Source organism: Sciurus vulgaris (genome assembly GCF_902686455.1).
Source record: "Sciurus vulgaris genome assembly, chromosome: 8".
In the NCBI taxonomy this organism is placed as follows: domain Eukaryota; kingdom Metazoa; phylum Chordata; class Mammalia; order Rodentia; family Sciuridae; genus Sciurus; species Sciurus vulgaris.
In genome coordinates, this window is record NC_136468.1 from 102260120 (window position 1) to 102278592 (window position 18473).

The window sequence follows — 18473 nt, forward strand, 5'->3', positions numbered from 1 at the left end:
TAACATTAAAGGAAAGATGAACCCAGATTGTGTTTGGAATGGTAAATATAGTCCAAAATAGAATGGAAGGGGAAACTGCCAAGCAAATAAATAGAAAATCTAGGAGGAAAAAGGATGAATAAGATATTTTTGCAATGGGTTTTTTTTTTTCATCTTTTTTCAGCATTGTCCTATTATATGCTTATTTGAGTAATGTATGTTTTTAAATTCCCCAAAGGACTAAAAATAGAACTTAATGAAATACCAAATAGATTGTTTTACTTCAAACTCTGTTTCCTACATGTTTCCTTCACAGGAGGCCTTTTTTTTTTTAAAAGCAAAGCTGAGCCATATCCCTGCTAGCTCATGTGGATTAAAAGCATCTCTAGTACATGCCTCCCCTCATTCTGGAAGCATCCCCTTTCCTACTTTTCCTTTCTGTTAGCATTATTTCTCTTTATATCTTTCATTTTGACTTGATACCTGACATGCATCTTTGTGAGCTGACGATTTATACCTGATGCAGAGTATAAATTCATGTTTTCTTATTTGTTTTTTCCTGAATTCATCTGGAGACCTTTGGTGTAAGATCTGGTTATGAAAGCAGAGAACTTTGGATGGATATGAGGAAGTTCTCCCCTGTGAAAACATGACGTATCCTTAGGGCTGGGAAACCCTACTAGGTGACAGAAAAGGAACTATGTGTCACTCATAAGACATAAGATTCCTCTGGACACACGCAGGTGCACCTGAGTGTGTATGTGTGAGCATGTGAGTGCATTTTTATAGGACTGCACCTGTCCTGTGGCCTCGAGATACCCACGGCCAGGACCTCCATGCAATAATTATCCTGAGCAGGTGGCTGAAAAGATACATCGCTACTGGAAGAAGGAACTCTATTTTGGAATCCTTTATGGTGATCTAGAGATTAATATTGAAAACTTGCAGGTAAAGACAAACAAGGCAAATAACTTCTTTTTCTCACTGAGGTCAGTAATTAAAAGTGAAATCAAAGTAGGCTTTTATCATGTCAGATTTTCTTTTAATGTGTTGGGGATCTCAGAAATGAAAGATAATATGTGAAAGAGGGATGAGTTGGGATATTAGATGTTAAATCCTACTATAATCCTTAATATTAGACTTTGACAAAGCAAGAAAATAAGAAACATGATAACGATGACAATTAGCATGTCCCCAGTAGATCCTATGTATGATTTATACATCCCAGGGTACCACAAACAGTACATACCAGCATCTTAGCCTCCATTTGAGGGATGCTGAATCTCAGTCTCGTAGCAAAAGTTCACTCAGCTCATGTGAGGGGGTCTACATCCAAATATGAGCTCTGGATTTTTCCAAGGAAAGTACTCTTTCTATTCAGTTATGTATTAAATAAACAATCCAGTAAAAAATTCAGTACAAAGAGTTTTTATTGACATTGTAAGAAACATTGTTTTTTTTTTTTTTGTTTTTTTTTTCTTTGTTACAAAAGGACTAAGTGGTTCTGAAAGTCAAGGTAGAGTTCATCTGTGTCTGGGCTGCAGTGCTCTGGGCTCCAGGTAGGCGTGGAGCATGGAGCAGCTGCAGGCTTTTCCACGGAAGGCCCGGGGTTGGTCACATCCGAACGCTATGCCTACAATACTTAAATGTATTTACATGTGTTTCTTTTTAAAAAGGATTACACATTTTATTTTTTAAAAATCTAAAAAGGTGAAAAAAACGAACTTGTATTTTATCTTACACATTTGCAGGATACACAAGGGTAACTTGTCAGAAGAGAACATCCTCCTATTGGTTCAAAACAACACAGGAAACCAGGTTACAAGACGGCTTAGACTGCTACAGTCACTCGCTTGCCTGCGGGCCACTGAGCACACAGCCTCTGTGCACTGATTGGGCCACACCAACTGGTCCCTCTCATTGACAAGATCAACATAAAATAAGGCACATACATCTCAAGAATCAAAACTTCGTGGCTCAAGAGGATGAGCAATGCGTGAGGAACATGGGGTGGTTTAATCTGTTCTTTAGAAAAATAAAACAAAAATGGCTTGAAAAACAAAAAACATGTTAAATGCAGATGTTAAACAAGAGTACCATGTATGAGCTGCATTTTTATTAAAGAGTAAATGGTGACATTAATGAGTAGATGCTATCGCTCTAAATGCAGAGGTCAGAGAAATGGAAAGAAGGTTGGAGGTTGTGGGTGGGTCCCTCTATGTGAGATGACAGGTCTGCAGAAATCCCTTGACCCCACAGGCTACTTCTAAGTGAACTGGCAAGACCTTCCTTCCATTTGACTGTCAATATAGATCATCAAAATCCTGGGAAAGCACTTTCTTCCTCCCTCCCTTCTGAAGTTTCCATATTGAGAGAGGCCAAATATTAAGTTGAAACGTGTGTCTCCTACAAGTCCAAAACCAGCAGCAAGGAAAACAAGAATGGAGAAGAAAATTAAAGGAAGGGGGAAACCCGGAGAGTAAGTAACCTGAAACCAGAGGGAAAAGCAGAACAACAGGAAGACAACAGTCCTGGTCCCCTTTGCTGTCTGTCTCTCCAAAAAGGACAAAATTGGAAAGTGGGAGATTATGGTAACCCAGAAATGAAGGTCCCATTCAAAAATACTACCAGGAAAGAATTCTGCTGGAGAGAGAGATCAGTGTGGCAGGACCCAGGATCCTTGCTCAGGAGTAGGGAAAAGATGGGGCCACAATAGCATTCAAGATAAACCTAGTACCTGGACACTGTGAGGTTTGTGGAAAAATGAGGTTCAGGGAACAGATCACTGATTTTGTACAAAGAAGGTGACCTGTCTGAGGAATAGAGAAAAAGCCTTGCTTTTCAGATGAAAAGCAATAGAAACTCTACTATCCTGAGCTCAGATCAGTAGTTTTCTTTTGTTTATGGGCTGTTCCAAAGTGGAGATATCTTTTGATTTTAAAGGGGCTACTTGTGGAAAGACAGCAGGACATGAAGGAGGATTTGCAGTATTACTCTGCTAAGTATCAGGAACATCTAGTTGAAAGCAAACCCAACAGTCTTAGTCACAAAGTCTTAAATGGCAAAATTACCTCTGTGCTGAGATTCTTGGTCCAAATGAGAGAAAATAAATGTAAGAAAAACAGACTGGTCCTAACATTCTTTGTATTATTTATCACTTTGTTTTACTTGATTGTGGTCTTTCTATTAATTTCAAAGGTAGGAATTAAGGGACAAAGCCACACAATTGAAGCATAAATCACTTTGGATAAATCCAACTCCAGGGATTAATAGGGGACAGAATACAGCGGGTTGCTTGAGGTGTTAATATTTTAAGAATTACGTATTTTTAAAAGCAATATGCTAAATAATCCATGTACTCTATTTGCACACACAGCATGACTTTTATGTGTATCAATTGCACATGGGGAGTAGCTGCACTTTTTTAATCTTTATATGTTTTAATCCAAAACAGAAGTAAATATAATAGTCCATAATAAGGACTAATGGTATATAACATTTAACTTCTTAAATGGATGCTGCACTGGACAGAGAGGATAAGAACAATTGTATCCACACACAGCTACTAGCATCTTCTTTTATGCTCTCAAATACTAAAAATGGTTGAAGCAATTTATTCCCAATATCAATGTATGTAATTTTTCCTTTTACAACTAAATTTTACAAATCCCTTAAAATAGGGCACTTAGAAGAGAAATCCTCCTTTACTATAGTGAAATTAATAAATGTTAATGATATAGCCAGTTGTGGGGTTGTTTAAATACCTATATACCTAGAACTATGTATAATCAATTCTCAGTTATCTATGTCAATGGAGAAAGAGATGGGAACTAATCAACAAATATAGCAAACCCACCAGTATTCCCCAAACTAATTCTAACCAATTGCTTCAATCTAGAAGCTATCTAACTTCTTACTAGAACAGATGAAAGTAGCAGCATGTCTGAGCGTCACCAACTGCCCATCCCCTCTCTTTCCCTGCAGCATTAAACAGCACTGAATGCTCATGAAGGTAGAGAGAGAAGGTGAAATAACTGAGAACGGACCATATAGACATACCCACCCAAAGCATGCTTATGGACAGGAAGAATTTAAAACCCAAACCGTGAGCAAACTATTTTCATTTGCAAGAGCCCCAGGTTTTCCACTTCTGCGTAGCTTTCAAAAGTATGACCTGATTTGAATTAGGGATTGGAAGCATGTCAACAATCTGCTATCTATGCTATAGTGCACCCACGAAAGATTCTTAAACTCACTATTCATATTTTGATTCTTGTGCCCAATGTGGGAATTTAAAAAAAAAAAAAAAAAAAAAAAAAAAACATGAAAACAAAACATTGAGCATATGTAAGGAAAAAAAAAAAAAAAAAAGAAAGAAAACTGAACATGTAACCCCTTGGTCACAAGCACACTAACTGTTTTCCTTGGAATAACAGAGAAACATGTCAAATCCTTTAATTTGACCTCTCTTCTAAAAGAAAGAACATGCACATCACACATTTACATTGGTTTACTAAAAAAGGGGGGTGGGCTTACAGTTTAAAAAAATAAAGAGGGTGGCTTGAGTGTAACAATACTGATTCAAAACTGAAATGGAAGACAGTTTCTCCCTAGAATACCTTAGGGTTTTTCAGAGTCCTTTTCCATAAAAGGAATATACTTGATACACATCCCAGTTTGGTGAGATGAGATTGCTAAAATACATACAGAACTAAAAAAACAAACCAGCAAAAAAAAAAAAAAAAAAAAAAAAAACGGAGTCAATTTAATCTTTCAACTCCTAATGTTTTACGTCTGTTTGCAGTCTTTCTTGCCTAACACCTATTGCATAACTGCAAGGAATTTGCTTTCTTCCGCGAGGGAGGTCAGCAAAGAACTCATGTCCCCGATAGCCATGTTGGTGGTGCTCACAGACAGGGCTGGGAATGGGAGGGACGCTCGTGGTGTAGTGAGGCGGGAAGAACTATGGGAAAGGTTCTGAATGATACTCGGGCTCAGGGCCCCTGACATCAGGCTGGAGTGGTCCCCGTCGTCTATGATGGCATCAAAATCAATCTGCACCCCTTCTAGGTCATGGCTGTCGAGGCTGTCAACTGTGCTTGTCACCTGGTTAGCACCCGGGGAAAGTAACTCAGAGTTTTCGGCACCGGCTCCCTGTAGCAGGCAGTTGGCATCTGAAATGGAAAATGAACCGGCTTTCGTGTCTTGCTGACTGAAGCCCATGGTTTGGTCATAGAACTGACCAGAGTAATTCTGCATATTAGAACAGAGCTGCTGGGGCTGTCCTTGCATCTCCATCTTGATACCATTCACCCTGCAGGTTTGATTTGTGTCACTGAGCTGTCCTTGCTGCAGAGTGAGGCTGCCCCTTGGCATAGCCTGGCGCCTGCTGCCCCCATAGCTGGCACACGGCTGGTAGCCCCTGACAACTGCCAAGCTTGATGGTTGGCTGCTGATGCCATGAGTCCCCGGCAGGCAGCTCTCTGGCCCTTGATAGACATTGATGTGTGAGGTAGCACTAACCTGCCCTAGCATCTGCTGACTGGGGCGGCCTGCCCCCTGATGCTGCATGCTTTCACTGAGTAGTTGGTGAGAGAGGTACCCCTGTCCCATTGGGTCTTGGGTCTGCATGCCATTCACTGTGCTGCCAGCTGACTCATTTGGTGCCACGGAGAGGCCAAAATCCAGTGGACCCCCACTCCCTTGCATGGTGGTGCCTTTCAGCTTCGAACCTTGTATCCCAGCACTGCACGTACCGTCTAGTGCACTAGGGGCCACTGGCTGCCTGTTGAGACAGCTCCCATACTGCTGGGCCTTATAGGGCTGTTCGTGGAAGGCATTTCCACTCGTGCCAGTTCCACTGCCACTGTGGATCGCCAAGTGCTCTGGGCCACTGTAGGAGCTGCCATTCTCTCCCAGGGTCTGATAGCCCCCTGCAGGGCCGGTCCCACCCCTCCATGGATTCTGAGGGTGGACCACCATGTTGTTATATAACCCAAAAGCCCGGGCCTGCTGCATCCTGGACTGCTGGCCACATTTCAGCTTGGAGGAGGACAGGTCGGCACTTCCAGAGCTGACTTCATTCCACTGAATAGGCAAGTCGGTTTTGCTGCCTTCCGTGCAGGGCTGCTCCAGGGAACGGTACTGCTGGCCAATGTGGCTGTCTGGCAGCCCAGGTGGGTCAAAGTCGCTGGGCCCATGGGACATCTTGCTGTCGTCTGAGATGGTGCTCTGCAAGTGCTGTCCGTACCCTGCTTGATTCTGGGAATTTAAATACTGCACCACGTCATCCGGTAAGAAATCCTCATCGTTCAAGTTGGCATCGGCGTCCATGGTCAGGGACTCCAGAGTGACATTCTCGGTGATGCTGGGGGGGCAGGGGGACGTATGGAAGTGACGGGGCTGGCTTCCCTCAGGCCGGGTGTAATTCTGAAGCACTAAGTTTCGCTTTTCCACGGATGGAGGCAAACCCGGAGGATTGAAGCTGTTGAGGCTGCTGAAACGCTGAACCCTGGGTAGGGTCAGGTTCTCCGACACGGTCCGCACGGGGTCGCTGGCTCTCCTCACGCCGTTCCCCAGTGCATCATGAGGCATCAGATGGCGCCGGCCGTAGCTGTGGGCACCCCCGTCGCTGCATCTCCGCGGAGGGTGGACGGGAGGCAGGGTCACGCTGGCCTCCCTGCCGTCCCCGAGCAGGGCCATCCTGGTCTTCAGGCTCAGCCTCTCCATGTGCGGCAGGGGCGTGGGTGGCGGCCCGCCGGTGGCAGCGGCATACTTAGCCTTCAGGCGGTACTGCTGGGCGGGAGTGAGGCTAAGTAGACTGGGCAACCCATCGCCCTGGCTGGCCTCGCTGGACCTGCGTGAGGCGTCGGTGGAGATGGGGTCATAGGAGTCCGCCACGCTGACGTTTTGAGGCCGGCCCTCGGCCTGCGACGCCTCGCTGGACCTGCGGCTGGAGAAGCAGGGTGAGATTCCCGAGGAGCGGCGGCTGCTCAGGTAAGCAGAACTGATGGTGCTGGTGCTGCTGTCCCTCCTGTTGAGCATGTTCAGCATGGTGAGGTCCACCCCGGAGAGCTCACTTCTGTTCGGGAGAAGAGTCATGGGCCCGCCCGAACTGCAGTTATTACTGGACTGTGTGCCTGGAGAGACAGTGCGGAGAGAAGAAAGGGAGGGAGGATGTGAGACAGAAGATAAGGTGTTCGTCAGTGTTTTCTGGAAAGGGCTGGTAGGAACGTTGTTTGGCTTTCCAAGTCACTGTGGTCTCCACAAGCACAATTACTCCACTCTGCAGTCTGGCACTCAAATGGCCATAGAGAATAGTGAATGAATGAATAGGTGTGGCTAGGTGCCAGGAATATCTTCCTACCAAAATAAGGGGCAGGCTGTATGAAACCCCAGGCTGTAGTTTGTAAATCCTTGACTTAAAGCACTAACAATTACTCCCTAAATTTGGCTAAGCTTCTCCACAGGTACTGTGCAAGAAGAAGACTTCTGCGATACACACAATGTTCAGGACCCTTGCAAATACAAGGGCCCCCGGGTATTCCATGAATTTCACATCCACACTCAGGGTTTTCTGTTTATTTCTCATTTTACAAATAGGTAACACCTGAGTTGCTGGAGTGGCAAGGGTCACCTTTAGAATGTGATTCAGATATTAAGTGTCATCTTGGAAGCAAAAATTGACATGGGGGCTGACCATGGGGAAGGATATTTGTCTTTCCTTGAACTTGGCCAACATAAATGGAAAGTAGTGGCTAATCTCTTGGTTTTAGATTTTGGAAATGACAATGTGAATCACTAATGCTTCTTCTTCTGGGATTTTCTTACCCTGGTTGAACAATTATGATTTCACAATTAGAATATGAGTTATTCAGGGCCCGGATTGTGGCTCAGTGGCAGAGCACTTGCCTAGCATGTGCAAGTTCAATTCTCAATACCACAATAAATAAACAAACAAAATAAAGATATTGTGTACAACTAAAAATATTTTTTAAAAAAGAATATGAGTTATTCACACTCTTTTTAGTACTATTCTGTTACTGTCTAGTTTTAAATTTATGACTCAGAAAGACAACTCAAATGGGTTCAACATGCATATGAACAGATTAAGTTAGCATCACCTCAGAATTGGTGGGGAAACCACCAAACATAAAACTGAGGACCCTGGTTCCCCTCACGGTGCTCTGGCCATATTTGAAAAAAGAGGAAAACCTGAGCAGAGGCATGGTCCAATGTAGGACTCACCATTTCCTATGAGAGGAGAGACCGCAGGGGCTTTGGGGGGTAGAATGGGGTTCAGTCGAGGAAGCATTCCATTCACTTGTTTTAGCCTTTCTAGTTTTACGTGCTCCATCCATTTGGTCCCTGCCGGGTTCCTCCTGGCTTGCAAAGCAAGGGCTGTGGTTGCAGTGGAAATGGTCGAGTCCATGACTGGGGTTTCATCAATGGCACTGAGGTCTGCTACACTACCTCCATCGGTCAGAGGAAGCTCGAGCCCACTGTTGGAATAGTTGCTGATGGGGGACTGTTGGCTGCTGCATGAAGACTGACCACCAGGGCTTGGCTGAGATGTCTGTTGGGGTCAAGAGGAAAGGAAAGAAATGTCACCAGGAAGAACAAAGGAAAGGATGCCAATAATGACGGCTCATGCAGGTGAAGACCTTCAGGATATCAGTTGGTTGAATGAGAAGAAAAACTATGTTCCAATGAATGGAGGTGGACTTTTGGGCCAAAACGACTGATGGACCACCAGGCTGATATGAAGGGGGAGGTGGTGAAGAGCAGAGAAGGTTAGATGTGGTGTGACCAGCATACTATCAGAAATGGAATCCTGTCCTGAATGCCAACTCTGCTAACACACTTCTTCATTTCCCATCCTACTACCAGGACTTTATGCTTTGGGAAAATAATAAAGGCACTCTCAACCTCAGTTTCCTTATCTATAAAATGGGGACAATTTATCTTAAGAATTGTTCTTGGGAATTGATGTGAAACCCAGAGATCACAGACATATAAAAAGACCTGGGTAATAATAATTAGATTATAAAATGTTAGTAATCATTTTCTCAGGTGGTGCTAATCTTATGTTGCTGTTGTTTTTTTTTTTTTTTTTCTCAGCTAAAACATATATGCTCAATAGGGTACATTACCTCCTCTCCAAGAAAAGCCCCTCTGAGTTGGTGCCTAAGCTCTGTAATTCTTCTTCCCTCCTTTTACATTCTTCTGCTATTGTAGAACCTCAAGCAGGTTGTGGATCAAGGTAGTTCTGAGACACTCTGCCTCTGCCATATAGAGGGGAAGAAAGACAGCAACTCACAGCTGTCTGGAGTCTGTGGCATGATTTTATAGTTCTCCTTAGTGTGCCCCAGCATTTCACTAGGAGAATTGGGAAATATTCCCCTCATCACAAACAAGTGGACTCTATAAAGAAAATTTTATTCCCAACTAATGGGAACTTAATCCAACCCACTAGTTCTCGATCAGGGAAATTCTCATCTTCCCCCTACACCAGGGTTCCTGGAAATAAGGGGTGGAAAGCCGGACCATCCCAGTGCCTGGGGAGTACTACATGAAAGGGTCTGCAATGCCCAGGGCAGTTGGCACAACATAGAACTGTTCTATCTAAAATTCCAGTGGAGCCCTGGTTGATAAACAGCTAAATCCCTTCATAAGCATAAGAAAAGTGATGTTCAGAGGAGTTAGTGACTGCCCAAAGTCACAAAGTTCATGGTGCAGCCAGGTGTGGTAGTCTAAGCTGGCTACTTGCATGCCTCTGAAGCAGCTTCTCCAGGTTACTATAAAAGCCGAGCTACTGACAGCAGCTAACTTCCAGGGAAAGAGAACTCCACTTCCTCCCGGAGACTACTCAGTTAATCTCAGGCGGAAAGCACAATGCTGGCACGAAGGGGTCTGTATACAGAGGTTTTTCTCAGTGGAACCCTTAAGTTTTTTCCCCCTGCTATCACAGTACATATATCCAAGGGAATGAACACTTTCCAAGTGAGTGCCACATGATACACTAACTCTGTCCTGGGCAACCAAGCAGATCAAAGAAAGATGCAAGTCTGATCAGGGGTATATGAAGCCTTACGTAATTTTTTGCCTCAGCAAAGTCTTGGGTTGCCAGATCACCTGCTCCTTCCTAAGGTACTTGGAGTTTCCAGAGCTTTGGATGGCTTTCACTCCTGGACTGTCAAATCAGAATGTGTGTGTATATGAACCTGTGTGTATGAGTATTCATGCACACACATGCAGGTACACATTTCCACAGTGTGTGAGAAGGCACATATGCACTGACAATCAGAATACTGCTTAAGTGAATTCAGACATTTAAATAGATGCTAAATTGCTAACACTAGATGTATCTAGGGTCCAAGCATGAATTTATACTAGTCAGTACAGTAATTTAGTAAATAGCATCTGCTTGGTCCACCCCAGTATGATTTCTTATGAAAACCTGGACAAACAGAACAATGAATTTAACAATCAAGCTCCACATTTTCCACATGCTGAGCATTCAAAACACATTGCTTCTTTATTTGAAACACAGCTGAGTAATGCTCACTACCAAAAATATCACAAAGCCACAGATATTCAAGAAAAATGAAATGAAAAAAGTTGAATGTTCAAGTGAAAACAAAACTAAAAGAACAGACAAGCCAAAATTCCCTCACCTTATTACCCACTGTCCTTAGGAAGTGAGAACAAGACATTTAGGAGCATTAGACAGAAGAGATGTTGCATTAATAAGAAAAAAGAAGAAAGAATTTAATTTATAGCATGATGATCAAATTAAAGACGTTTTTAAAGAAAGCATTAGGAATGTAAATTTTATCTCCATTAATAAATGTCTATGAAAATATCTACTTACATTTAAATGTGTGTGTACACATACATACATAATAGTCTACTGTGGGAATGCCATTACATTATTAACCTCAGGGAGATTCGGTTTCTTCCCTGTAAAACAGCTCATGATCTCCTTTAGTCTTATGTTTCTATGACTTAATTAGTTTATAAAATATTTCACCCATTGGGACATCTCAAGTGTCACTGAGCCAAATCATGACAAATATTTATTTCTACCAATTTTGTTTTCAGATAATGGGTTTTTGGGGAAAAGAGGACAAACTTTCTTGAGCCTCGGATGCACATTAAAGGAATAAGAGACTCTATGTTCTTAAAAGGGTCTAAGAACATAAATCATAGTCTTTTGATGACATACTCTAGGAGACTACAAATTCACTTTCCTTGTTTCATTAAACCTTGAGGATAAACTGTTGAATATTTTGCACAGTTATTAAATAGGTGGACTTTGTTTTATGAAATAGATACATGCTCACCTCCAAAAAAGTATATAAAGCACAGTTTATGAAGTGATTAATAATATGGTGATCAATCATATATAAAATATTTCATTAAGATGCTTTATAAAAGCAAAGTACAGTGAGAAATAATGATAAAGCTGGGTACCCTAATTTGTGCTATTTTTGGCTAAATTTGATGTCACTTTCGAAGACTCTAGAATTTAAAGAAAAACCTGGTTACTCATTAAAATGTAGTTTCCCATCCTGCCAATGCTGGAATGATATGTGCACATGTACTTCTATACAATGACCTCACTCATGAATTCATAGAATTCATCCAATTGCTGGACTTCTACATTTTAAGAAAATGCTTCCTTAAATTTGGTATAAATCTGCCTAGCCAACCATTTCTTTGTGCCCAGAAAGCTAAGCATATTATTTCTATCTGGTACATTTCTTCCACTGGTCAGAGTGGCAAACTTATCACAATATATATGCAAAATGAAATTCATTATACAAATGACCAAATATAAATGTACTGAATCTTGCTTAATAAGTATTCTTTTAATTTTTCTTTTTATCCTTTTGAAATTTTAGGTGTTTTATCAAAGTACATACATGAAGCAAAATCACCAAATGAAGTGAGAAAGCAGCAGAAAGAGTAGTAGTAGCCACGTATTCTAATAGTTACCAGACTAAAACAATGCCTGACTACAAGAAGTTTTCAAAATCCTTCTTCATTCTCAATCTCATAGATTCAGGCACAAATGGAGAAATGGTCCCAGTGTATCCAATCTCTACTCCGATACTGTTGTTTTTAAATATCAACCCTACTCTGCCATTCCCCAACGCCAGCAAAACCTACCCTTCCTCTCCTCCTGCCTCTTCTCCTGTGCATCCTCATGAGGCCCAGAGCTGGTGTACCTCTGCTTGCTCTTCCTCCCTCAAGCCTCACTCTTGCCAACTGGAAGTGCTAAACTCCAGTGCTAAACTCCATGTCCTCTTGGCCTCTGCCCTCAGAGTACACTGACATCTCTCTCCTGAATGCTCCTTACAAAGACCTGTGTTTAAGCTCTCCCATCACCCTGAGTGAGTATTTGTTTTTCAATCTCTCTCCCACTGGACTGCATACTCCTATACGGATTGTAGCTTATTTACTTTTGGGTCCCCAGGACAAAGAACACAGAAAACACGTTTACGGAAAAGCTCAATAAATGATTTTCTACCTTCAAGGCACACTAACAAGATACACAGTCGTGTCTCTGCCTGCCATGAGGGGTATGGCTCTGAATCAAATTTAAAAATCAGTTAAGAAACTTGGAAGCTCTATCCTGAGTGGAGTTATTCTAAGCAGATAAACTTCGAGTAAGCAGTCCAGGTCACGGGCTCATGACCTCCTCCAATCAAAGTGGCCTGATGCAGTGAGGATGAGAGTGGTCTTGTCCTTCTTAATGCCCCTGGGCTCTTTCAAATGACCCTAGGCCAACTCTGGGAAAATCAGGAGAGTGAATGACATACCATGGGTTTCTCGGCCTTGACTGTCTTCACCTGGAGGCACTCCTCCCGCTTTGAGGTAGTGTTGCTGAGGTCCTTCTGCTCCCCAAGGGCTCCCTGAGTCGGCCGGCCAGGTGACCTGGACTGTGAATGGCTGCCAGAATCTCTCGGAGGTGGGGGCCGAGGATGCATGTCCCCACGCTGCTTCTTGGTGACGTGAGCCTCAGGGCCATGCACAGTCTTCACGTGTTTCCGAAGGGAGCTTGGGTCCGTGTAACGCTTAGTGCAGCCTGGTATTTTGCACACATAGGGTTTCTGCCAAATGCAACAGAGTGAGACAATAGGTTGTTATGAAAGTGATTAAGCCCCAACTCCACAGTCCTCTGTGGTTGCTCATTACAGTTTTAATTCTTTCAAAACACTTTACAAAGCTCAGAGGTACTCAAATACCTCTAGGAACTAGTGGTTTAATAAGGCCGTTTGGACATGGTCCAGTGTCCATAGAATCTGGCTTAACAGATGACTATTTTTGAGTGAGCTCAGGGAGAGTTAAGAATGTATAAATCGCCTTTATGTTCTTGGAAGCATTTATGCTGTGAGTGGGAAGAAGTACCAGAGTGCCTTGACAGGCACTCAGTAGGCATGGGTGATGATGATGATGACGGAAGGAGGCTTCAGGGACTCTCATCATCTAATCAGGAGAAAGCTGCACACCTTTCAGGAGAGAAAATTTTGTGTCAAGAAATTTCTTTATGCATATCCTTGTTCTGGGAGCTAATATAATTCCATAATGGAAATAGGATATTTACACATAGGCATAATAAAAAAGATTGTCTATAGCCTCTCCAATGTTAGATGTCACTAAAATGTGTTCCTCTGGGCAGTACTGCAACTGTGTGGGAATGTTCAGGGTTCAAAAGGTCCTGGGCCTCTCTGGTCTTCAGAGCTGTCAAGCCCTGCTGCGGATGCTCCATGTTGACACACTGCCCGGCCAAGATTCCTGCTCTGCGCTCATCTCCTGAGTAACTCAGTTCTATAAATCATTTCACACTCATTTCACTTTCTATGTGAGTCTGTGGTCAAGTCTCTAGATAGAGTTATAAACATTATATGGATGCTAATAGCTGGATATTTATTCACACTGCTGGCCTCTGCCTATGACTAACATCAGAACTGTGATTTTGCTCACTTGGCTCCAAAATCATCTATTCATGGATCATGTATGAGTAAAGTTGGCCCTTTATATCCAAGGGTTCTGCATTAGCAGATTCAACAAACCAGACTGAGAATATTTAAAAGAAAAATTTGGTGTGCACAAACATTTTCTTGGCATTATTTGCTAAATGATATAGTATAACAACTATTTACTTAGTATCAGGTATTGTAATAACCTAGAGATGGAGTATATGGGGAAAACGTGCACACATTGTATGCAAATACTATGCCATTTTCATGTAAGGGACTTGAGCATTCTTGGATTTGGGTATCTGTGAGGGACCTGGAAATAATCTCTTGCAGATACCTAGAAATGACTGTATACATTTATATCCATGTATAGCAGAGGATGATCCATTAGGTAAGCAATTGTCATAAAAATCATGATTAATATAATGTATCTATTACATTTAAAAAGATGCCTTGTCTTGCAGAATGTATGTCTAAAAGATGCTTTTTCGCTAAAAGCCAAAGAACAGACTGAAAGTGACCTAAAATGCTGAAATGCCCTAATGCAGTGCTGCAAAGATTCCGAAAATTATCCTGAGAGACTGCACCTTCAAATTTGAGATTTCTCTGGGTAGAACTGATTCCCATTAACTTGAATTATATCTACTCAAGACCTTGTGTGATTTGCAGCACACACACACACACACACACACACACACACACACACACACACACATATAAAATAAAATGAGTGCATCGAATTCTCTGCATTAGGGACAAAAGAATGGCTCTGACGATTAGTGCCATTACCTTCCAGTGCTCTGACCTAGGCTCTATGCTTGCTCCTGGCATTGCCATGACAAATTGTTCCATGAGCAAGCAGAATGGGTGTATGGGGCATTTGTGTGTGGCGGGAAGATGGAGCACAAGGTGGGGCCCATGATGTGTCTGAGGAGCTACTACACTTCTATAAATATATGTATGTGAATAAATGGACTAGTCTAGAAATGTGGACATGGTTGATGTCTAATGAGAACAAGAATGTGTGTCAGAAACTATATTGTCAAAATAACAGCACACACTAGTACACCTGCAACTATGTGCCCATGCATGTGAACATACACATTATCCATCTACAAAAATCCAAAAGAACACAGGTTCAGGACATTGAAGCTTTACAGAAAAGCACATTAACCCAATTATGCAGTTTGGCCTCCAAATTTTGTTGTGATCAGTAATTGCGATGATATATTCATATATATTCATATATAGGCACTGGGTAAAATCAGCTGATACATTTTCTCCTGACTTGGTAGAATTTGCCCAATACATTTTTTCATTAAACATTTAATGGCTCCTATTCTATGCAATACTCTGTGATCACAAAGTTGTATTTGGCAGAATTTAACTTCGAGGAATATAAAATCCTTAATGTAATCCTTGTATTTTGTCTATAAAATCTCATTTTCTGGTACAAAAAATAAGACACTATGTAGTTTTCCACAATGTAAAGTGTGAATACTAACCATGCAGACAAAGAAAGAACAGCTTTTCAGTTGGGATGATTCTGAAAGGTGTCAGTTATGAAGTTTCTCTATCTGGTTCTAATGCTCAGGTTGTGGGGTTGTTAATTGCCAAATGAGACCATGTCCGTCAAGTTCTTACCACAATGCATGACACACGGTAAGTTCTGAACAGATGGACCTTTTATTAGGAGAAAGCGTTTCAGTTCGGTCTTGAAAAGAGGAAGAAATTCCCAGGGATAAAAAGGAAGGCAAGAGAATGCCAAAAGGAGTGTCCCAAGCAGAGTTCTAGCAGCAGGACCGCTTCACTCCTGTTGGCAGGTGCCATGCAGCGCGGGATTCTGAAAGGTTCCATTCACAGTCATGATAGTGGGAGGTTGGAACTGGAGGGGCAGTTGGGGAAGGAGTGAGAATAGGCACTGACACAAGTTAGGGAGTCTAATCTTTTCCTGCACAAAAGAGCCACTGGAGCTTTTGAGAGAGGGACATCCAATCCAATCAGTGCAAGGAAACTTGTTCCGAGAGAACTTTGGGAGGAATGTGAGCTACAGGGTCTGGAACAGGGAGTCCTGTCAGAGATGTCACTGAAGGGCCCTGAAGGGCAGAACAGCTTCATGGACAGAGAAGCACCAGAATGGCTTCAATGGGAAAAATACTAGATAATTTAACTCGTATTTAATAGGATAATACTATCAGGGCAGGTAAATTTTGTGGCAGCCACAAAGGTCATGTGATTAACCCAAACCTTTCCTCATCTATTTCTAATTTATTAAATTCTTTCCCAGACCTAGGGCTCAGCACAAAACAAGCTGTCAATATTTGTTTAATGAATAAATGAAGTTATAAATAAGAGAACAATTAAATTAGATGAAAGTGATTATATTGATTTATCTAGTATGTTTTAATTACACAAATTTAGATTTCCTGAACAAACTTATTTTGGGTGTATCTGAGATGGTCTATCATTTCATGTATAAGGTCAAACAAAGATTTGCACATAGAATGGAGAAAAATGATTTACATGTTTATGAATAAAATTTGAATTGTGTTTTTATCAAACTTGATAAAAATATTATTGACCAAGGTATCTTTTAGTCTAATAAGGTATTCAATTCTCATATACACTGAACTTTTGACTTCACTGAAGACAAGTTCAACTATAATACACTTGATAAAGCAAACAGATGTAATCACATATTTTAAGTCAATGAAAGAATTTAAAAAACCTCAGGAAGCATCTTATATTATGTACACTGAGAATCCTAACATGTGCACTGCCTGAATTTCTCCACAAGGGGAGAGAAGGTTGGTCTAAAATCTATAAACTGTAGCTAGGCACAGTCGTACATGACTGTGATCCCAGAGGGTGGCAAGTTCAAGACCAGACTCAGCAATTTACTGAGTCTCTGTCTCAAAATAAAAAAAAAAAAAAAATGAAAAGGGCTGGGGATGTTGCTCAGTGGTAGAATGTCCTTGGGTTTAATTCCTAGTAGCAAAAATTAATTAATTAAACTCTATAGGAGTGAATACTCTCTTGTACTCAAATATATAAAATATAGCTAAATACATTAATTAGTTAAGCCCCTTAAAAACTTGAAATTGAAATACAATTCATGTAGCAAAATAATTCTTTTAAATTGCACAATTCCATGGCATTTATACACTCTTGATGTTATGCAATCATCACTACTAATTCCAGAACATTTTCATCACCCCAAAATGAAACCTCATACACATTAGCAGTCACCCCTATTTCCTTCCACCAGCTGCTTGGCCGGCTCTCATCTACCTCCTGCCTCTATGAATTTGTCTATTCTTTAGACTCCCTAAATTTTATGTAAAAAAAAAAAAAAAAGCATAACAGATGATAACACTGTAGCTATTGCACACGGTAAAAGCATTTTTGACACAAAAAACAGAATGTGTCATCTCCTTTAAAAATGTCTTCAAATAGTTGGTCAATAAGACATTTCAAACACCTCTCATTTCCTTAGTCCAGTTTAACCTTTTCAAAAAGAGTTGGTGTGGGTGGGGGTTGTAGCTCAGTGGTAGAGCACTTGCCCAGTATGTGTGAGGCACCGGGTTCGATCCTCAGCACCACATAAAAATAAATAAATAAATAAAGGTACTGTGTGTCCATCTACAACTAAAAAATATATTTATAAAAAAGAGTTGGCGTATATGGACTTGCAAGTGTGAAAATGGTGTGAGTGTGCTTTTGGAGTGTGTGGTTAATCCTATTAGAGATGGTTTGGCTCTATCAGTTCAGCTGAAAGAAAATTTGATGAAGACCTTAAAGTCAAATGGCTCCGAGTGGAATGCCTCACTTTATTTTGACCAGATGTTCTCTCTCTAAGTCTCTGTCTGCATCTGCCGAGGTCTTGACAGTCACTCCACAGTCTTACATGTGCAAACTGCTCCTTCTCCAACACATTTCAAGCAATCTGATAGCATGTTTTATAGGACTGAGGTATGTTTTGTGTTTTTAGTTGGCTCTTCCATTTCTACCCCAAATGGGGGAAACCTTGATGTCAGTCTCTTAATCCATTCAAAAGAAGGCTTTACAGAGGAGCCAGCATTTGACCTAGACCTCCAAGAAGAAGTTGGAGGTCTCTGGATAGATAGGCCTCAAAATGTAAGCAAATTGAAATTCATTGATACCAAATTGCTTCTCGGCAGTTTGCCGGGATGACTACCTAAAAATAAGAGCAACACCACAGGAACCACCCATTACCATGAAGTTTCATTCAGTAAATTATCTTAAATAACTAACTGGGTTTCTGAGAATATCTTCCAAGATCCTTTAGAATCCAAAACATAGGGAAACTGCATTTGAGCCATCGCTGGTTGTTCTGTTAGTCTTTTTTTTTTTTTTTTTTTTTTACCATATTTGAAGATACCACTTGGAGAAAGCAAATAAAACTGGCTATTTCAGCAGTAAGTTAGCACTTGTCAATGTGCTCCTTCTGGATCTATCTTCAGTGCTCAGAGGGTTGCTCTTTGA

The 18473-nt window shown here is 41.5% G+C and overlaps 1 protein-coding gene across 4 annotated transcripts in view; it reads right to left on the reverse strand.

The window, feature by feature from the left end:
* Window positions 1–1429: 1429 nt before the first annotated feature.
* The window catches only part of GLI3 (GLI family zinc finger 3), a 274948-nt gene continuing 257904 nt past the window's right edge, over window positions 1430–18473 (reverse strand). For all 4 annotated transcript variants that reach the window (XM_079149884.1, XM_079149883.1, XM_079149885.1 and 1 more), the window contains exons 13-15: window positions 12807–13097; window positions 8227–8554; window positions 1430–7118 (exon numbers count right to left, since the gene is read on the reverse strand). In XM_079149884.1, coding sequence (XP_079006010.1) covers window positions 4801–7118; window positions 8227–8554; window positions 12807–13097 — 2937 coding nt within the window. In that variant the 3' untranslated portion in view covers window positions 1430–4800. The remainder of the gene's footprint in view (window positions 7119–8226; window positions 8555–12806; window positions 13098–18473) is intronic.